The sequence below is a fragment of the Zalophus californianus genome, chromosome 15 (assembly GCF_009762305.2).
Source record: "Zalophus californianus isolate mZalCal1 chromosome 15, mZalCal1.pri.v2, whole genome shotgun sequence".
In the NCBI taxonomy this organism is placed as follows: domain Eukaryota; kingdom Metazoa; phylum Chordata; class Mammalia; order Carnivora; family Otariidae; genus Zalophus; species Zalophus californianus.
Genome location: NC_045609.1, coordinates 33,976,876 through 33,999,027, shown reverse-complemented (window position 1 = coordinate 33,999,027; position 22,152 = coordinate 33,976,876). Strand labels below are relative to the sequence as shown.

At 37.0% G+C, this 22,152-nt stretch overlaps 3 protein-coding genes across 8 annotated transcripts in view; 2 read left to right on the top strand and 1 right to left on the bottom strand.

Moving 5' to 3' along the window:
* DNAJC9 (DnaJ heat shock protein family (Hsp40) member C9) overlaps positions 1-16,979 on the top strand; it is an 80,980-nt gene extending 64,001 nt beyond the window's left edge. The window contains exon 5 of the mRNA XM_027591789.2: positions 16,847-16,979. Within this exon, the coding sequence (XP_027447590.1) occupies positions 16,847-16,876 (30 nt within the window). The 3' untranslated portion in view covers positions 16,877-16,979. The remainder of the gene's footprint in view (positions 1-16,846) is intronic.
* Positions 1-18,660, bottom strand: part of FAM149B1 (family with sequence similarity 149 member B1) — a 77,103-nt gene extending 58,443 nt beyond the window's left edge. Inside the window, exons 1-3 of one of the 4 annotated variants that reach the window (XM_027591721.2) lie at positions 18,414-18,660; positions 14,390-14,450; positions 12,971-13,098 (exon numbers count right to left, since the gene is read on the bottom strand). In XM_027591721.2, coding sequence (XP_027447522.1) covers positions 12,971-13,098; positions 14,390-14,441 — 180 coding nt within the window. In that variant the 5' untranslated portion in view covers positions 14,442-14,450; positions 18,414-18,660. Of the gene's footprint in view, positions 1-12,968; positions 13,099-14,389; positions 14,526-18,413 lie in introns of all 4 variants that reach the window. The other 3 variants (XM_027591715.2, XM_027591701.2, XM_027591705.2) reach the window with 3 other exon arrangements.
* An 81-nt stretch (positions 18,661-18,741) lies between these two features.
* ECD (ecdysoneless cell cycle regulator) overlaps positions 18,742-22,152 on the top strand; it is a 32,989-nt gene continuing 29,578 nt past the window's right edge. For 2 of the 3 annotated variants that reach the window (XM_027591678.2, XM_027591688.1), the window contains exons 1-2: positions 18,743-18,900; positions 20,314-20,531. In XM_027591678.2, the coding sequence (XP_027447479.1) occupies positions 20,327-20,531 (205 nt within the window). In that variant the 5' untranslated portion in view covers positions 18,743-18,900; positions 20,314-20,326. Of the gene's footprint in view, positions 18,901-20,313; positions 20,532-22,152 lie in introns of all 3 variants that reach the window. The other variant, XM_027591669.2, reaches the window with a different exon arrangement.

Below are 22,152 nucleotides of genomic sequence, written 5' to 3'. Positions count from 1 at the left end.
TGAAGAGTCAATAGTTATGTCCCCCTCATTCACTTCTAATCTTGTTAATTTGTGTCTTTTTTCTAGATCAGACTACCTAAAGACTTGTCAATTTTGTTGAATTTTTTCAATGAACGAACTTCTGACTTTATTGATTTTCTCTGTTGTTTTTTGTTTTGTATTTTGTTAATTTCTACTCTAATCTGTATTGTTTCCTTCCTTCTGCTTGCTTTTTATTTACTCTTTTTTAGTTTCTAAAGGTAGAAGCTCATGTTATTGACCCTCCTTTTTTCTGTAGACATTTTTTTCTATTTTAAAAATCTTATACATTATATTAGTTTCAGATGTTCAACATGATTCAATATTTGTATATATTGTGAAATGATATATTGTGAAATGATCACAATAAATCTAGTTAAAATGTCACCATACATAGTCACAGAATTTTTTTCTTGCACTTTTAAGATCTACTCTCTTAGCAACTTTCAAATATGCAATACAGTGTTATTAACTGTAGTCACCATGCTGTACATTACATCCCCATCACTTATTTTATAACTGGAAGCTTTTAAATATTGACTCCCTTCACCCATTTTGCCCATCCCCCAACTCCCATCTCTGGCCAACCCCAATCTGTTCTCTGCATCTGTTAGCTTGATTTTCCCCCCATAGGATTTAAAGCTATTAATTTTTCTCTAAGCACCACTTGAGCTACATCCTACAGATTGATATTTTTTCCCTTTTCATTCAATTAAAAATATTTTCTAATTTCCCTTGTAGAATTCTTCTTCAGTCCATCAGTTAATTAAAAGAGAGCTGCTTAACTTCCAAATATTTGGAGATATCCCAAATTTCTAGGTGTTCCTTTCTAACTTAATTCCAGCATGGTTGGAATGTATAGTTTTAGTCCTTGTAGAGTTATGAGACTTGTTTTATATATACAGAATATATATTCTGTTGTCTTTGGGTGGAATGTTAGGTCAAGTTGGTTAATAGTGTTGAGTCTTCTACTGAAGACTGCTTGCTGATTTTGTCTAGTTGTTCTATCAAGTACTGGGAGTAGGGTATTGAAGTCTCCTTGCTATAATTGTGCTGTTTTTCCTTCACTTCTGTCAAATCTTACTTCATGTACTTTAAGGCTTGATTGTTAGATATGTATACATTTTGTAATTGCTTTATTTTCCTAATGAATAGGCCTTTTTATCATTATTAAGTATCTTTTTGTTTCTAGTAGTATTCTGTTTATTTTGTCTGCCTTGGCTTTTAATTTCTGTGCCCTTTTATGATCTTTTCCATATTTGCATGCTGCTTGGATATGTGGACAGTTTATCAGAGCACTATGACTATCTTTTTTTTTTTAAGATTTTATTTATTTGTCGGGGGGGTGGAGCACACAAGCAGGGGGAGCAGCAGGCAGAGGAAGAAGCAGGCTCCCTGCTGAGCAAGGAGCCTGATGCGAGACTAGATCCCAGGACCCTGGGATCATGACCTGAGTCAAAGGCAGACGCTTAACCAACTGAACCACCCAGGCGCCCCAGCACTATGACTATCTTATTTCCCAGATCTCTTTGATAAATTTCTGGATAGTCTGCCAATTCATTTTTTTGCCCTAGCCACTACTGAGTCCACAGACTATCTGAGCCACTATTTTGCCTCATTTGTATGCCACTGAGTTTGCTACTGTTATTGATGATGGCATTGGGTATAGAGTTTGTCCAAGTTCCACTCCATTCTGGTGGTTAAGCTGCTAGTTAGCACAGCTTGTCCCTTTGTAGTAGAACAGGTTCTCACTGTTCTTAACACATGGTTCCACTGATTTTCGTGAATAACTGCTTTGCTGTTTTAAGTACCTTTGGTCAATTTCAGGGCCCTGAAAATGGTTGCTTTGACCATTTTATCCAGTTTAATTGCTGCTTTTGGGGAAGAGGACTTGTCAAGCTATTCATTCTGTCATACTAGAAGTCCCACCTCATAATTTTCTTTTATGATACATTTTCATCAGGTCTTTGGCATCAATATTATGCTGGCCTCATAACGTGATTTAAAAATGCTATTTTTTGGAAAAAGTTTGTGTGGCTGTTATTTCTTCCACAAAAAATGCATGATAGATTCAGTAGTGAAACCAGCTAGGCCTAAAGCTTTCTCTAAGAGAGTTGTTTGATTCAGTTTCTTTATGAATTTTACAACTATTCAGATTTTTTAAAGAATTTGTCCATTTTATCTAAGTTGCAGAATGTATTGGCATAAAATTGTTCCTACTATTAATATTCTTTCAATGTCTGTAGGACTTGAGCTGATCTTTCCTCTTTCACTAATGGTATTTGTAATTTGTGTTTCCTTCCTTTTCTTGACCAGTATCACTAGAGGGCTTATCAATTATTAATCTTTTCAAAGGATCAACTCTTGGATTTGTTCATTTTCTCTTTTATTTGTTTTCTATTTCAGTGATTTTTGTTCTTATTTCATTATTCTTTGGGTTTAATCTTTCCCAGCATCTTAAGGTAAAAACTTAAATAATTCATTCAAAGCTGTATTCTTTTCTAAAATAGGTGTTTAAAGCTACAAACTTCCTTGTAAAAACATTAGCAGCATCCACATATTTTGATATTTTGTTTTTGTTATAGTTCAGTTCAAAATATATATATAGTTCAAAATACCCTCTAATTTTCCTTGTAATTTGATATTTGGAAGCGTGTTGTTGAGTTTCCAAATATTTGGGGTTTTTCTAGGTATCTTATTGTTACTGATTTCTAATTCTGTTGTGATCAGAGAATATACTCTGTGAGATTTAGTCTTTTGAACAATATTGAGACATTTTACAATCCACCATACAGTCTGTCCTTGTGAACATTACATGTGTGCCTCAGAAGAATATGTACTCTGTATTTGTTGGGTGTAGCATCAGATCTTTTATATTTTTACTGATTTTCTAATTGTTCCATTAATTACTAAAATCTTTTTTTAATTTTTTTAAAGATTTTTATTTATTTATTTATTTGAGAGAGAGAGAATGAGAGATAGAGAGCACGAGAGGGAAGAGGGTCAGAGGGAGAAGCAGACTCCCCGCTGAGCAGAGAGCCTGATGTGGGACTCGATCCTGGGACTCCAGGATCATGACCTGAGCCGAAGGCAGTCGCTTAACCAACTGAGCCACCCAGGCGCCCTTACTAAAATCTTTAACAATAATTATGAATTCATTGATCCCTCTCTTTAATTTTATCAGTTTTCTTCATCCATATTGAAACTCTATTAGATGTGTACTTATTTAGAATTGTTATGTCTTCCTGGTGAACTGTGTTATAGACTGAATTGTGTCCTCCTCTGTTGAATTCCTGTGTGAATTCCTACACTGAAGCCTAACCCACAATGTGGCTGTATTTAGAAACTAAGGTTAAATGAGGTCATAAGCTCTTAACTATAGAGAACAAACTGATGGTTACCAGAGGGTAGGTGGGTGGGGGGATGGGTTAAATAGGTGATGGGGATTAAGGAGGGCACTTGCTGTGATGAGCACGGGGTGCTGTATGTAAGTATTGTAATCATTAAATTCCACACCTGAAACTAATAGTACACTGTATGTTAACTAACTGGAATTTAAATAAAAATTTGAAAAAAAAAAAACTGAGGTCATAAGGTTGGGGCCCTAATCTGATAGGACTGATGTTCTTATAAGAGGAAAAGATACCAGAGATCTCTCCACCTGTGCACATGCCTAAAAGAACGGGCATGTGAGGATACAGAATCTAGGGAGAGAGGCCTCACCACAAACCAATCTAGATGGCACCCTGCTTTTGGGCTTCTAGCCTCCAGAACTGTGAGAAAGTAAGTGTCTGGTGTTTAAGCCACAGTCTGTGGTATCTTGTTATGGCAGCCTGAGCTAAAACAAATTGCCCTCTTATCACTAGGATATATTCTTTCTTAGGACAAACTTCGTGTTTTCAAGTTTACTTTGTCTCATATTAATATAACCATGTCAGCCTTCTATGTTCATGATATATTTCTCTTTTAAATTTCAACCTATTTGTGCCTATATATTTACTTTCCACATAGTATACAGTTGAGTCTTGCTTTTTTATCCATTCTGACAATCTCTGCTTTTAATTGGAGTGTTTAGGCACGCCTGGGTGGCTCAGTCGTTAAGTGTCTGCCTTTGGCTAGGTCATGATCCCAGGGTCCTGGGATCAAGCCCAACATCGGGCTCCCTGCTTGGCGGGAAGCCTGCTTCTCCCTCTCCCACTCCCCCTGCTTTTGTTCCCTCTCTCGCTGTGTCTCTCTGTGTCAAATAAATAAATAAAATCTTAAAAAAAATTGGAGTGTTTAATCCATTTACATTTGTTTTAATTGTTGACATGGCTGAGTTGAAATCTACCATCCTGCTATTTCTTTTCCATCTGTCCCTTCTGTTTTTTGGTCCTCTCTTGTTCCTTTCCTTTTTTCTTTTTCCTTTCCTGACTTATCTGATTATCAAATATGTTAGTATTGCATTTTATTTCCCCAATTGGCATCTTAGCTTATTCTTCTTATAATTTTATTTTATTTATTTATTTATTTTTAAGATTTTTATTTATTTGACAGAGAGAGACACAGCAAGAGAGGGAACACAAGCAGAGGGGGTGGGAGAGGGAGAAGCAGGCTTCCCGCGGAGCAGGGAGCCCGATGCGGGGCTCGATCCCAGGACCCTGGGATCATGACCTGAGCTGAAGGCAGATGCCTAATGACTGAGCCACCCAGGTGCCCTTCTTCTTATAATTTTAATGCTTGTTCTAGAACAATAATATACATTCATAACCTATCAAAGTCTAGTTAGAGTCAGTATTTTACCACTTCATACCTCCTTCTTCATACTTCCCATTTCTCTCTTGATACTTTACACTTCACAAATGTAATTAAAAAAAATAGTATAATCCCATTTACAGTCACCCATCCTTTCAGCTGTATTTGCCTCATCTTTTACTTCTACAAGTATAAATTCCATCTTGCATAAATAAGAAATCACAAAAAAATAGACTTTTATATTTACCCACTTATTTACAATTTCTGGGGCTCTTTATCTTCCCCTGCCCTGCATATTTCAGCTGCTTCGTCTTCCATGAACTCTGATCTCTGTTCCTCAGCACAATGGAATCACCATGCCTTGTTTGGACTCTGGCTCACAAATCCATAGTCAGAAAATTATCCCCAATCAGGAACCAGGAGAAATAGGGGCTCACCTTATGAGTTTCCTTTCTCTCAGGGATGGTAGATATGTGCTGCCTGTTACCCAATGCCTCAAGAGACACCAAACATGGGGTTTCAAAGCCAGAACAGAATAAGGAAAGGATCAACCTGGGAGGGCACCCTGGTATATGAAATTGGAACCCAAGCACAGTAATGAGGGTGTCTGTGTAGAAAATGGCCTGTTGTGTGGCAGGAAACCAAGAGGGGTGAAGAGAACATTTAGCAGTTTTCCTGACCTTGAGCAGTGCTAGAGGGGTGTTCTAGTTATTTTGGCAGTATAACAAATTACTCTAAAACTTAATGAATTAAAACAGCAACAATCATGTATTATCTCCCCAGGTTTACATAGGTCAGGAATTTTTATAGATCACAGCAGGAAGTCTTATCTCTTCTCCACAACATCTATGATATCAGTTGAAAAACTTGAAGGCTTGGACCTGAATTCATTTGAATGCTCATTCATTCCAATATCTGGCAGCTGATGCTGGGTTTCAGCTGGGGGCTTCAGTTCATCTCCACATGGGTTTTTCCATGTGGTCTGGTCTGAACTTCCTCACAACATGATGGCTGGATTCCAAGGTCAAGTGTCCAGAGAGAGAAACAGAGGCAAGCAGAAGCTGTGTTAGCTTCTAACCTAGAGAATCATACAGCATCACATTCACTGCATGCTACTGACTGAGGCAAACAGTCCATGTACGTTCAAGAGGAAAAAACTCTGAATGCACTATCAATATCTTACAAGAAGAGCATGTAAAATGGGATATATACTGGCATGACTGAAAAAAAAGTGACACAGTAGGTGTTTTCAGGTGGGAGAGCAGGTTGTTGCAGGGTGTTGGAGCACAAGTTAGATGAAGAGGATGTCCATATGGGAGAGCAGCCAGCTTGTAATGTTGGTACCAGAATAGAGAGAAGAAGGCTACTATGTGGGGAGTAGGCAGCCTGACACAGGATGACAGTCCAAGCAGGGTGAGGGTGCCAGTATGGAAGTTAGGAGTACACTGGGTGTCTGGCTCTGAGCAGGGTGAAAAGAACATGCAATGGGTGAAAGGGTGCAGGCGGTAGTGACCCAGCACAGGGTGTTGAAACATTTGTGAAGTTAGAAGGGTATGTGCAGAGGTTAGGAGGCAGTGGCATTAGTAGGAAACTGGTTACGTTTGGGGCATTTATCAAATAAATATATTAAGGATAATGGAACCCAGATTTCTTATTATCAAAGAAAGAAGTTACAAATATGAAAAAGGAAAAAACTAGAATGAACTTTGTCATGTCAAAATGGAATAGGAGGAATACATATATTCCCTAGTTCAGTCCACTGAGAGGGTTTTCAGGGACAACTGAAAAGCAATGGGCACACTTAGCACCCAAATATTTGTTTCTAAATGGCACTAAAAGGAACCAGGGCTCCTTAGAGAAGTGGCTGATTCCAGCGCTGGGCCAAAGAAGGTACAAAATAAGTCCGGAGTATCTTGTGCCAGAAAGTAAGTAAGTGCTCAAAGAAGAATAACATGTCAAAATGGCACAGAAGCCAGTATAAAGGGAATTCTACTGGCCAAAAGCTGGGACAATATGAACTTCAAAATAAATAATGTTAATGATTTATTAAAACTAACTGAATAAAATAGGAATCCATGAGTCTACACTGATGTAAATAAATTCAAAAATTGAAAGTTTGATGAGGAATAGGATAGTAGCTACATAATTTCAAAGTTACTTCTCCACAAAATACTTTTTTTTAAAACTTTTATTTATTTATTTGAGAGAGAGAGGGAGAGCACAAGCAGGGGGAGGGGCAAAGGGAGAGGACGAAGCAGACTCCCCACTGAGCAGGGAACCCAACTGGGATCAAAACCTTAGCTCAATCGACTGAGCCACCCAGGCGCCCCTCCATAAAATACTTTTAAACAACAGAAAAAAAATTAAGGTGTAAGACACCACACCTTAATTAAGTGATCAAAGTGAACATCATCAATAATGGGACAAATGGAACCATGTGCCATCAAATAGAATGCAATGAGAAAAACAAGCTCGTATTTGTGATATCACAAATTGAGGAACTATTCCAGATGGAGACTAAAGAAACATAACAATATTAAGTGAACTTTTGCTATAAAAGGACGTTACTGGGACAACTAGTGAAATTTTAATGGGGTCTAGAGATTAGATGACAGCCACGTTTCACTGTTAGTTTCCAGAATTTGATGCTTATACTCTGGTCATGTAGTATCCTTGTTTGAAGGAAATACACAAAAATATTTGGTATGAGGGGGTATCATGTCAGTAACTTACTCTCAAATTATTCATGAAAGATAGTTCTTTGTACTGTACTTATAACTTTCCTGTAAATTTGAGGTTGTTTCAAGTTTTTAAGAAAATACTCTATGTAGCATTTGCAACTCTGATCTCAAAACTTGGATTTCATTAATTAAGACACAACCTTAAAAACAAAATAATGGATTTCAAAGTAATTACCTACTCTGACATACATGTGATACCTGCAATGAAGTGTTTGTGTAATACAAGAAAAATATCAACATTATCTCTATACTAACTAGAAGCCTTAAAAAATATAATCATAGCAATAAAGATCAATGATAAATGTATTCTTCAAAAAATTAGTTTTCATATGATCCAACAATTTCACTCCCAGGCATATATGTAAGAATATTCAAAACATATGTACACAAATATTCATAGTAGCATTATTCATAATAGTAAAAAAACAAAACCCAAATGTCCATCAACTGATGAAGAGATGAAAAAAATTTTGGTATTTTTGGAATTATATTCCTCAATAAAAAAAGAAGTACTGATACTTGATAAAACATGGCTAAATCTTGAAAATATGTGAGGTAAAATAAGCCAGACACAAAAGGTCACATACTGTATGATTCATTTATATGAAATGTCAGAATAGGCAAATCCACACAGGCAGAAAGCAGATTGGTGGTTCTCAGAGGGCTGAGGGACTGGAGGGTTGGGGAGTGACAGCTAATGTGTATGGACTTCTTTTGGGGGTGATAAAGATGTCCTGAAATTAGTCAGAAGTGATGGTTGCACAACTTTGTGAATATACTAAAAACTACTTCACTGTTCACTTTAAAGGAGTGAATTCTATGTTATGTGAATATCACAATAAAAAAAGAAATCCAGGGGAAGTTTAATCTAGTATTAAATAGATGAGAAATCTATTAACATATAAGTAAAATATCAGAAGTTTTAAAAATATGACAAAGAATATAAACTTTTGCCAGAGGCCAACATTATCCTAGAACTCATTTCCCTTGAAAAACAGGTACTGTACACCTATATAACAGCAATAAATAGATTAAAAATGTAATTTTTAATATTGTACCATATAAGGTACCTAGGAATACGTCTTCAACAAATGGACCTTTATGGACAAAATTAAAACAATGTATTAAAAGATATTAAAGAAATTGATATTAAATGAAACGATCTATGGGGAGCGTGGCTGGCTCAGTCAGAAGAGCATGTGACTCTTGATCTCAGGGTCATGAGTTCAAGCCCCATGTTGGGTGTAGAGATTACTTAAATAAAAAAACAAATAAATAAATAAATAAATAAACTTAAAAAAGAATGAAAAGATTTAGATATCAAATTCATGAATAGGAGAACTCAGTATCATTAAGATGGCAGTCCTCCCCAAATTGACCTATGCAATTTAACAATCAGATTCTAACAAGGATTGGCCAAGACAATTATGAACAATGCAGTAAGAGTTCCCTACCAGATATTTTAGATTATTATAAAGCTACAGTTTAATTAAAACCAGTTGTATGGGGCGCCTGGGTGGCTCAGTTGGTTAAGTGACTGCCTTCGGCTCAGGTCGTGATCCTGGAGTCCTGGGATCGAGTCCCACATCAGGTCCCTGCTCAGCAGGGAGTCTGCTTCTCCCTCTGGCCTTCCTCTCTCTCATGCTCTCTACCATTCTCTCTTTCTCTCTCAATAAATAAAAATCTTTAAAAAAAAAAAAACAACCAGTTGTATGAGTTTAGGACAGAACAGACCCTTTCATATTTTAAAAAACTTAATCTATTACATAGGCAGCGTAGCAGAGCAGTGGGGAAAGGATGCAGTGATTCTCTGGGAAATGACACCACCTTCTTTGGAAGAGTTGAAAAAGGTATGTGTGCATTTTTAGTGATCACAATGACTAGGGGGTGCTCCAGGTATTTAATATGAAGGGATCGTGAATATTAAACATCCTGCTAGGCATGAAACATTTCTGTACAACAGCCACACCTAAAACGCCAAAAATGCCCCTGCTCAGAAATCCTGAACTAGTCAGTAAATGGTACTAAAAAAATTCATTATCCATATGGGAAAATTATGTTCCTGCTGTATATCCTAAACAAAAAACAATTTCAGAATTATAGACTTAAATGTGAAAATTGTGGAAGTTATAAAAGCCACATACTAGGAAAAGATATTTGTAATATATTTAACAGAAGATGAGTGTACAATTTCTACTACTAACAAAAGCAATAAGTGTGGCTTAAACAAAGGAAAAGTTTATTTTTCTCATAAAAAAATTAGTCTATGGGTAGGCATTAAAGAGCTGATATAGTGGCTCCATGGACATCAAGGACTTAGTTTCTTCTGTTGTTTCCATTCTCAGTGACACTTCATGGTCCAAGATGGCTGCTGTACCTTTAGCCATAGTTCCATGTTCCAGGCAGGAATCAGGAAAAAAGGGGTAAAATGGGAAAAAAAGGGCATTCTAGAAAGCTCTATCTCCTGACTTTTGTATACAATTCATTAGCTACCACTACCTGTAACAGAGGCTGAGAAATAAATTTTCAACTGGGTATAATACCTGAAGTTCTATGGGAAGAGTGGATATAATGTAGGTATCTGACAGTCTCTGTTATACACATCTACAACAGTGATCAGCAAACTATGATCTGGTCCACAGCCTGTTTTGTAAATAAAGTTTCACTGGAACAGTCACACCCATTTATTTACCCATTATCTATGGCTGCCTTCTCACTACAGTGAGAGCTGAGGGTCTGACGGGGCCCACAAAGTCTAAAATATTTCTACTTTCTCAAAAAAGTACATCGACCCCTAATCTAAAAGATAAAGAACTCCTATTAATTAATATGAAAATAAAAAAATAAAAATAAATGGATATGAAATATAAACAGGCAAGTCACAGACTACAAATATATGCAATATCATGTATGAACTCACCAAACATAATGCTGAGCATAAGAAGCCAGACACAAAGAATACATATTATATGATTTCATTTATATGAAGGCAAAAATAAAAAAAAACTAGTGACAAAGGTCAGAATAGCAGTTATTTTTGGGGTTGAGAGAGGGCATCTAGGAGCCTTGTAGGGTGCTGATTGCCTATATCTTATCTGGGTGCCATTTCTCTCTCTCTCTCTCTGGGTGCCATTTCTCTCTCTCTCTCTCTCTCTCTCTCTCTCTCTCTCTCACACACACACACACACACACACACACACACACGGTATGCAAATTTTTTCTTCTAACCAATGCAATAGCATCAGATACCTTTTTTTAAAACCTAAAAAGTCTGGCAAAGATTAAAAAGTATGATAATTCACTGTTTTAGTCAAGAGTATAGGAAAATAGGCCCTTCCATATATGTTCCTGGTGAGACTGCAGATCAGAATAACTTCTACAGAAACAACTTGGCAACAGCTTTCAAAATTACAAAAGTGTCTTTTGACAAGCAATTCCACCTCTAAAAGTTTTATCCTCAGATATATTCACATTTATGTAAAATAGTATATGTACAGTGTTATAAATGCAGTATTTTTTTTGGTAAAAGCAATGAATATGAGGCCATGTTAAAGAACAAGTAAATTTTTTATAATAATATTCTTCAAAATATACTGTTAAGTGGAAAAACAACTGGCACTAAATAGTGTACATGACAAACTTTATGTAAAAATAAAAATTAAAATGTACAAAGTTAGCAAAGGAATCAATTAAATTTTTTAATAAAGAATTCTTGTTTGATTCCTTATTTTAATGGAAATAACTTTAGTGCTTTGACACTGAAACTGATATTTCCTATTCAATTGGCAAATAGTCATCAAGTCTCAAGGGTTTCCTCCTATCTTACTGAGAATTTTTACAAGGAATGGTTTTTGAATGTATCAAATACTTTTTCAGCATCTATTGGTTTGATCGTATTTTTTCATTTATCGATGTTAAATATACTACATTTGCAGGTACTGACCCATCTTTGTATTCCTAGAATAAACCTTACTCAATTATTAAAAAAAATATCAACCCAAAGCATATAAAGCTAAAATAGAACAGAACTGGGTTAGCTACTTTTATGACTGTTGGCTATAAAATTTTTAATAATAGATATAATTAGGATAGAAAAGGAAGGTCTTCCTTCACATCATTATATTAACTTTAAATTTTAGAATATTTTTTTAATTTTAGACTATTTTAAAAGAAATAAACATAGAATATAAACTCCAGGATTATAAATAATAAATATATTTAGCCATTAATTTGGCTAAATTAATTAAACTGAAAGGAAGAAAAACACCAAGACAGTTCCAAAGTAAATAAAATGTATAAATACTAACTTCAATTTTACTATCAGTTGTAACTTACAATAAGAGATTTTACTCAAAGTAAATAATAAAATGATAAAGAGAATTAAAGGAAGATCTAAATAAAAGGACTATAGTTCTAGCTAGAATACTATGTTAAGATGAGAAATGACTGAAATGTGTATATAAAGTATTCAGCACAGTGCCTGGCATCTACTAAATACTCAATAAATTTTAATTCTCTCTACACCTTCCCTAATTTAATATAAAGTTATAATGCTAGACCAATTAAATCCCTGATGAATATTTTAATAAAATTTGGTGCAAGTGAAAATAAAATTCAGCTTAAGATGTAAAGAGGACACAAATACTAAATAATATTTATTGTTTAATGAACAATAAATTTTCCCTAAATATTTTAAAACTACAATGAAAACTACATGATTTTAAATCAAATATAGAAAAAGGGCTCAAACAAAATAGGTTCAACAGCATAAAAACTTAATTCATACCTCATACCATATATTATGAAAAAAGTCTGGTGAGTTAAAGAGATAAACACAAAATTCTATAAAATGCTATTAAGAAGAATACTGTAATACTCCATCTTTCTAAAGATAAAATCCTGACTAGTACAGAAATGAAGGTAGTAGAAAGATGTAGTAGAAGAAATGAAGGTCAAAAGTGAAATGGTAATATTTGATCGTTAAAAAAATCTGCTACACAGTAAATAACAAAAGGAAAGCAAAGGAAAGGGAAACATTTGTATGACATTCATAACTTACAAAGAAGTACTAACTGCAATATAGAGACAACTAATGGAAATATATAGTTAGTACACTAAAAACCTCACAATAAAGCCATCAGATTAATTAATTCCCTTAGGATAAAATTTATATTCTTTCCTATGGCCTTATATCATCTAGTCCTGCCTACCTCTCTGATTTCATTTATGCTTTCTCTGCCTGATACCATCCCCCAACCACACTGACCTTTTTTCAGTTCCATGAACACACCACTTTCCCTGTATCCATAAAACAAAGCAAATACTGAAAGAGGGTAAAAACTGATAAGAAGTATTAAAATGTAAAGAACCAATCTTCACAGAGTGAAGGAATGAAATATACTGACAAAACTGACAAATCCTAACTCCCAGAATAGTCTCCCAAGCACTCCATCAGACCAATAACATACAACTCACACCATAGCCCCAGGAGAAGTCCGAGCTGCCTTCTGTAGAGATCCCTGTGCCTGTATAGCTTGGAAAAGCAGATCTTGAATTCCCAGTGTCAGCTGATGTAAAAGGTGATTCTTGTGTGATGTCAGACTCACTAAATGCACAATTTGGAAGGAAGAGAGAAAACAGAAAAATTCTTATACTTCCTCAAGTTTCTGTAGCAGTAACTACTCAGCAGTTTGCTAGGTAACAAGCATGCATACAAATATATCCACAGAAGCAAAAATAAATGAAGAACTTAACATTTAAGCATCATGGAAAAGTCTAATTCCTATAGAATTGATGACAGTGATTCTAAATAATTCTAGTCATACTTTACAACAAATACTTTAACATTCCACTTACAACATCTACCCTTGAAAACTAAAGACATTTCAGAAATATGAATAATGTCTGAACTTATATGGCACTTTTACAGTTTACCAAGCACTTTTACAGATATAATCCCATTTTATCCTCACAACAACCTGGTGATGTAGAACTCAATTAACCTCATTTAAAAAATTTTTTAAGTTATATTTATTTAAGTAATCTCTACACCCAATGTGGGGCTCAAACTCATGACCCCAAAATCAAGAGTTGCATGCTCTTCCAACTGAGCCAGCCAAGCACCCCAATTAACCCCATTTTAAAGACAATCTGAGATTGAGTTCTAGGTTTTGAAATTAGCTTTTATGACTATAATTTTTCTGTGATACCACACTGCTTCTCAGAACCCTCTTTGACATTACAGTATGCTGTTTCTTAAAATGGTAACTGCAGCTAATACTTACTCATTTACCATATGCCAATCATTGTGCCAAGTTTTACATACTTTACCGCATTTATATTCACAACATCCTTTAAGAGACACTATTATCTGGTAAGTAACTTGCCCTCTGTTACCCAGCTAATAAGTGGCAGAACCAGAATTAAAAATCAGATGTTAGGGACACATGGGTGGCTCAGTCGTTAAGGGTCTGCCTTCAGCTCAGGTCTTGATCCCAGGGTCCTGGGATGGAGCCCTGCATAGGGCTCCCTGCCTGGCGGGAAGCCTGCTTCTCCCTTTCCCACTCTCCCTGCTTGTGTTCCCTCTCTCACTGTCTCTCTCTCTCTGTCAAAAAATAAATAAAATCTTTAAAAAAATAAATAAATAAATAAAAATCAGATGTTAGACTCCTTCTGAGTCTTGGCTTTTAACTTTTAACTCATAATACTACTTTTCAAGGGTTACAAGTATGATGTTTCCAATAGCTGTTCCAGAATGAAAACTGAATGGTACTGAAAATGTGATAAAAGTTCTTGTTTTGTTTCATTAGTACAAGACTAGATATCGAGCCTAAGCCAAAAAACACTTTTGCCATTATCAAGTGTAATAAGCAAATGAGTACACTTTATCTTATTACCTTTGGGAACTTGTATCTTTTTCATGGCTGTCATTGGTAGAAGAAATTTCATCCAGTTGCTCTGGAAGAGGATGGTGATTAATAGCATGTTTTGTTATTCCTTTCCTGTGAAAGATTTTTTAAAAAGTTATATTTCCTGTAAAGAAAAAATACATACTTTTCAATAACTTGACTACAGGTTAGTTACCTCCTTCTTGCTGCTCTGGGACTGCACCGTCCTATATGGTAGCCACTAGCAGTTAAAATGTGGTTAGTCGGTGTGATGAGCACCAGGTGTTATATGGAAGTGTTGAAACACTCTAATGTACACCTGAAACTAATATTACACTGTATTTTAACTGGAATTTAAATGAAAACTTTAAAAAATGTAGTTAGTCGGAAATGAGATGTTTTAAGTATAAAACATGGGATTTTGAAGTCTCAGTACAACAATATATAATAGATCAATAATTTTATCTTGATTACATATTAAAATGATAATATTTTGGATATGCTGGGTTAAAATATATTCTTATAGTTTCACTGCAAATTTAAATTACAGTAAGTTATAACCACACACCTTTTAGAACAGCTAACACAAAATATGGTGATATAAGCGACGATGTGTAGAAACCAGATGTCTCATACACTGCTGATGGAAATGTAAAAAGGCACAGCCACTCTGTATTAGTCTGTTTCTTTTTTTTTAAGATTTTTTAAAAAAAATGATGAGAGAGAAAGAGAGAGAGCACAGGGAGGAACAGAGGGAGAGGGACAAGCAGGCTCTGCACTGAGCACAGAGCCCATCGTGGAGTTGGATGCAGGGCTTGATCCCAGGCCCCTGAAATCATGACCTGAGCTGAAACTTAACTGAGAACCAAGGAGACCCAGTCTCATAGTTTCTAATAAAACATGTACCAATGTCAGTTTTCTGGCTTTGACACTACACTAGTTACATAAGTTGTCATCATTGGGGGAAGGTGGGGGGAGGTGGGGGAAGGGTTCGTGGGATTCTACGTATGATTTTTGTAACAGGGAGTCTATAATTATTTCAAACTAAAAAAAATTTATTTCATCTGTTTCTACTATTTTTTAACGTGACTACCTGAAAATTTAAAATTCCATATGTGGTTTTATTGTATTTCTGTTGGACAGAGCTGCTCTGAAGAGTTCAACATGTACATTAGAGTAAACTAAGGGATCAATTATCATATGTTCCAGTCTTAACCATCTACAGTAGACTTTCCTCCCCCACAAAATTCTGCAATAAAATAAGTTTAGGAAACATGATAAGCTAAACAAAGTACATAGGTTTCTTTATAAAAGGTCTCTTTAGGGTCTTTAATTTGCAAATGTATATTATAAATCTCTAATACTCTTACTTCATAGGCAAGGAAAGTGAAGCAGAGAGAGATTAAGTAACCTGCTTAAGGTCATATGTCTACGAAGTGATGGTGCCAGGATTTAAATCCAAGTACTCTGGCTCTGAGGCTTCTCAGAGCAAATGAATAATTTGAGATTTTAGTGAATGGTACCATTTTTGTATTTAAAGATAAAGCTAAGGGCCCAGTCAGCAGAGCTTGTACTTCAAATTATTTCTCAAATGTGGGGATGGATTTGTGTAGAGCTATTTGTACTTCTCTCATTCAACGACCCAAAAGCTTGTCTTTGAGACAGTGGTAGTGAACAGAAATGTGGATTCCAGCTACAAAACAGAAACTTAAGACATTTTTTAGTCAAAGAAATCTGACTATGAAATGATGATTAGATAATACCAAAGAAATATTAAATTTGATCACAGCATTGTTTTTACATAAGAAAATACCTAGGGGTGCCTGGGTAGCTCAATTGGTTGGGCATCCGTCTGTCTGCCTTTGGTTCAGGTTGTGATCCTGGGGTCCTGGGGTCCTGGGATCTAGCCCTGCATCAAGCGCCACGTCAGGCTCCCTGTTCGGCAGAGAGTCTGTTTCTTCCTCTCCTTCTGCCCCTCCCCCTGCTCATGCTCTTTCTTTCTCTCAAACAAATAAATAAAACCTAAAAAAAAGAAAATACCTATAATTTTCAGAGATGCACACTGAGGTATACAGGGGTGAAATGATAAGTGGGGTTTTGCTTTCTTATTTACAGATGATGGACAGAGAGGCTGAAAAAAAGATAAAGAAGATAGATGAAGCAAATATATCAAAATTTTGATAATTGTTGAATGTGGGTGATAGGTGGTTCATTTTATTATTCACTATACATGTATGTTTGAAATTTATCACTTGTTAGTGTTAAGCTGTATGTTGAAAATCATTTTTTTTTCCGAACTCTTTTCAATATCTATAATTTGGAACTATTAGGGAGAAAACTAAAGTTATTTCTTCAAAGCAAATTATCATTCTAACACCTAAAGTAAAAATTGTTCTTATTTTACTGTCATTTAGATACATATAATCCTCATTATCTTCATTATTCATATCATCCTGACTCCTCTAGAGAATCATCTTTGAAGAGAGTTGCCTTTAGAGAGTATCAATCAAGTCAACAACAGAGAACAAGTAACGTACTACACTGGAGTAATTCTCACCCACTAAATGCCTACCAACAATTTTTTTCCACAAATGAGTTTGTTTGTTTGCTTTTTTACTCTCAGAATGGTCAGAATTAATTATAAAAGCGGACTTTTAGCTAAGTCCTGTTCCCTTTATTGGAAAATTACTTTCTTCTTTCTACTTCCTAAAAAGCTTATATCTGAATTGCTTCTGTGTAGATATCCTATTACTTAGTAGGTAATAAGCTTCTGAAAGACAAGGAGAGATCACAAATTTTCTTTGTATGGCTACTGTACCAAATAAAGCTGGGAAAGGACAGGAAATTACCAATTAGTGAGCATCTACTATGTGTCAAGCCCTGTGCCATAACTTTAGATATGCTTTTAGAGAAAGTCTTAGTTCAATATTACAGAAATGAATGCTCAAATATTTAGTAATCCACTGAAAAGTCACATGACCAGAAAAGAGCCTAGCCAGACACCCAGATTGACTGAAGACTCCATGCATGTTATTACCATGTATAGTTAGTATTTAATTTTTAAATGTTAAAATTTATTAAAATTTAAATGTTTAAGTGTTAATTTTAAATGTTAAAATCACACAGCTCTACAGAGAAAAAAAGTTGGAATTTGAGGATAAAAAGCTCAAGCTCAAAACCTACTGGTTATATAATCTTAGGATGTATAACCTTTCTAATATTTCATGTTCTGAAAAACTGAAACATCTTACAGAGTTGTTGCAAGGATCAAGATGTGAAAGTCTTTTTGAAAGTATAAAGCATTAACAAATGTACATTATCATTACTTGCTAAATTACAACACTTCACCAGGGGTGGGAGGTGGGTTTTTAAGCTTAAATATTTGCTCTCTAGAGCAAAACTTATCCTTAAGGATTCTGATGTTTAACTGCAGAGATGGGGAAGCAGTATGTGTAATGATTATGACCAACGCTTCAGGGTCAGACTGACACCAGGTTTGTGTGCTCCACCACTTTCTGCCTGTATAATCTTTGACATACTACAGTCTTAAATCTGGGACCTTTGTTTGTAGAATGTGCAAAATAATATTCCCTATTCTGTATCCTGGTAGGATTAAGTGAGCTGATGCATGTAATCAGCTTTGCACGGTGCCTGGCACTAGACATATTCAACTTTTCTGTAGCACTGAGTCAGCTATTGGTAACTTCTCGATTCGTCAATGGCCACTGACAGGCATGAAGCACTGAGGAAACTACAAATGCCATAGGAGACCCAGTCCCTGAGTTCAGGAAGTGCAGCCCAAGAAGGCCAAGTCCTAGGAAAGCACAAGTGACATGCCCTTAGCTGGAGATGGAGGCAGACCGGGCAGCGTCTGACAAGTCTGGGAGGAGAGAATTCCGAAGAAAATTCTCCTTCCCCCGCCCTGGAAAGGGAAAGGTGAGAAGCATTGGTTGGGAAGGGTCCCAGCCAGAGCGCCCGCGGCCCGCCTCAGCCTCCCCCGGCCCGGGCTAGGATGGCTGAGCAGTACACTCACAGCTCCAAGCTTTGCGGCACCGCCTTCCGAGTGTATCTGGAGAGCATCCTCCTCTTCCTCCTCTGTCGTGGAGGGGGCGGGAACGCCAGGGTGGGGGCCTCCGGGCCTGGCCCTCCCGCCGGCTCCAGCCCGGCCCCCTCCCGCCACCTTCCGGCCCCGTCACGCCCCGTCGCCCAGACTCCGGACCGCCACCACTCCCTGGGTCCCCACCCCTCCAGTCCTCCGCCGTGCTTGCTTCCCCGCGGGGGCGGAAGTGACGAACGCACGGGGGCATCGCGTAATGGTCCCGCGGACGCGCAGCAGTGACGCCACCGGGGGTTCCGGGGTCTTTCAGACCTTCCAGTGGCCTCAGGTGCCCGGGCGGCGTCTGGACTGACCTTGGGCCAGGCTTCGGCCGCTACTGGCAGCTCCCGACCGGCTCACGCGGTGGGAGGGGCGGTCGAGGAAAGGGGCCGCAGCGGAGACGCGTGGGGGAGGCCGGAGAATCGTAAGCGGAATTGGCTTCCTTTTGTCGAATGGAGGGCGGAAGCTTAGTTTGAGTAAAGAGCACTAGAGTCCAGCTCGGCTCTCTGCTGCGGGGTCGCTTCTCTTTCTGTGTGCCAGTTTTCTCACTTGTACAGCAAGGAGTTATCCTGAGTGATTTCAAAGCCCCTTCCAGTTCTGACTAAATTCTTCATAAAAATGTGTGCTTGGCATTATGAGGTGGGTGGATGGAATTATCTGTCCCTCTGGGTTAAGAAGCCAAACGATTTGGACAGACTGGATAGAAGATGCAGGTTCCTCTCGACCTCGTTTTATTAGCCCATGAGAAACCGAATAAGAATAAAAATCGAATTGTGCCTTACAGTGGACCATCCAGTGCAGTGCCTCCCTGTTCCAAGCCTCATCTGGCAGTAATAGTAAGCTAGTACTTTTGTTTGTAAGGGAAACCCTTAGAAAATAGAGCTATTTACTTCCTCTTACATACCGGAGCTACCCCCCGCCCCCCACCCCGCGCCAGACCTGAGAAAGGGGCAGTTTTAGGACGGCTCTAGGATCAAGAACCATGGGCAAATTATTTTGGTGTGAGATGATAGGCCATGTTTTGTGGTTTTGAATTCCCCTCTGCCGTACAATATTCATAAAAGAGATTTAAATTCTGCAGAGAGGGAGATTGCCCTAAAGAGCTTTTAAATAATAATTTAAACTGGGGGAGAAATGTAGAAGTGAAAGAGTAACATTCTCTTTCTACATTTAAGGAAAAAGCCCCCAAAAGAGAAATTGAGGTGCTCTAAGTGACACAACTAATTAGTGGCAGAACATAAGATGTTATTGCAGTGCTTCTCAAAGTGTGTTACACTAGTGCTAGTATGAGGGCAAGCTTTTTTCTAATTTATTTTTTTCAAACGTTTTTTATTTTATTCTTGCATACTATTAGTTAATTTGGGAATGTGGTACTCGATTTCCATTTACTGTATTATATCAAAAGTTCCTTTAATATAATTTCAAGTGTAAAAAACAATTTTAAGTATAAAAGCATCATTAAAAGAATATTAAATAGGGGCGCCTGGGTGGCTCAGTTGGTTAAGCAACTGCCTTCGGCTCAGGTCATGATCCTGGAGTCTCGGGATCGAGTCCCGCATCGGGCTCCCTGCTCGGCAGGGAGTCTGCTTCTCCCTCTGACCCTCCTCCCTCTCATGCTCTCTGTCTCTCATTCTCTCTCTCGCAAATAAATAAAAAATCTTAAAAAAAAAAAAAAGAATATTAAATAGGTGTTACTACTCATACTTGATCAAGGCAAAAAATGATAATACGTGGATAACAGAATTTTGAAAAACAATGGAATCATGTTGAAGAGTTCAGAGAATTGGATTTTCTACATTATTCTGTGTGGTTTATATTATTGAAACTTTAAATGTAGTTTTCAAAGAAGAATGGAGGAAAATATGAAGCTTGCTACAGTGGAAGACACTGTGGAGTATCACCTATTCCTGATACCCGATGAACCAAGGGACCCAGAAAAACACAAAGAGATTCTTCAAAAGTATATTGAGAGGATAATGACTCAGTTTGCACCTATGCTGGTCCCCTATATCTGGCAGAATCAGCCTTTCAATCTTAAATATAAACCTGGGAAAGGTAAGGCTCTTTTACTTACTTTGATGTGGTATGACTTCTAATTCTGACAAGAGTGATCTATAATAGTCCATAGTTGATTCAGTGTTGTGAGGAGATTTATAACCTGAACTTTTTTGATTAGTGATGCTTGCCTATATTTGATTAAGTCCTTAAACTTATCAAAAAAATTTTTTTAATTCATTTGATGAAAGCTTTCTAATAGTAATTACCTTGAGAACTAACATATACTCAACGTTATCAAACCATGGCTGTTCTTTGGAACTTTACTTTCCTGTGCTATAATGTATCTAAGTACTTATACTAAACAGGTTCAGGCATCTGGCTTCCTTAACTGTAGCTCCCTTTAGAGGTTACTCTGTATTCCTCATTCCTGATCATGTGTTTAGTAGGCTGCCTTGTTTGACATAGTTTTGAAACTATGTGGCTCTGCCTGGCTTATAAAGAGAAATAATTGGGCCTATGGCCATTATTTGCTACTCAGAAGCATTTTGAGGTTGCTTCACAGCTACTCTGTGTTGTTGGTGCTTGAGATCTGATTTTATCATTTCATATAGCTTTAGTAAAATGAGGCGCGAATAGGTGACCACAGCTCTTATTCATGCAGGGTCTTATTTCAGATCAGGAGTCTGGCATCTTTTGATACTGTCAATCTAGGTCTCAATGTAGTGTTTATCTGTTATTTTTTGGCTAGCAGTTGCCAGATGTGTTCCCTGGTGTTAATTCTATTGAACCACTATTCACCGAAACACGTGATATTTATTGGCAGGAACACCGTCACATTAGCACAGCACATCCAAAACCAACTCCTTATCTTTTTCCTAGAAAATCATTTTTACCCAATGTTTTCTTGTCTTGCTTAATGACATTATTATCCACCTAGTTATTCAGCTTGTCAATAATTCAAAATTATACTCAGCTCCTCACTTAACCATGTTCAGTCAGGCAGTAAATCCTAGTGTGGTTACTCCTAAAATACGACCCCTTCTCTACATTTGTTGGCTACAGTCTAGACGCTCTTTATCTCTTCATCTGGAAGACCACAGCAGCCACCTAACCTCTCTGGTTACAGTATCTCCAGTTCCTCACACTGTTGCCAGTTACCTTTGTAAAACACAAATTTGATCGTGTCAGTCTTCTGCCTAACATCCTTCACGTTATCCATTGCTTCTGGATAAAGTTCAAATTGAAGTTTAATATATAAGGTAGATAAAAATAGACGCTCTAATTGGAGCTTCTCTAGTTGAAGAAATTAGAGAGATCTGGGGTGGGGAGAAGAGTTGGTTGGGCTGTTCTTCCTACCTTTTTTTTTTTTTGCCATGGCAGCTCTTGAGACACTTCACAATGTGCTTGTTTGACCTTTAGTCTGTTAATGTGGTAGGTTACATTGACTGATTTTCATATGCATTACATTGCATTCCAGGAATAAATTCCACTTGGTCATGGTGTAATATCTTTCAGTGTGTTGAATTCAGTTTGTTAGTATTTTGTTGAGGATTTCTGCATCAGTATTCCAGGGATATTAGTCATAGTTTTCCTGTATTGTCTTTGTCTGGCTTTAGTGTAAAGGTAATGCTGGCCTCATAAAATGGGTTTGGGAGTGTTCCCTCCTCTTCAGTTGTTT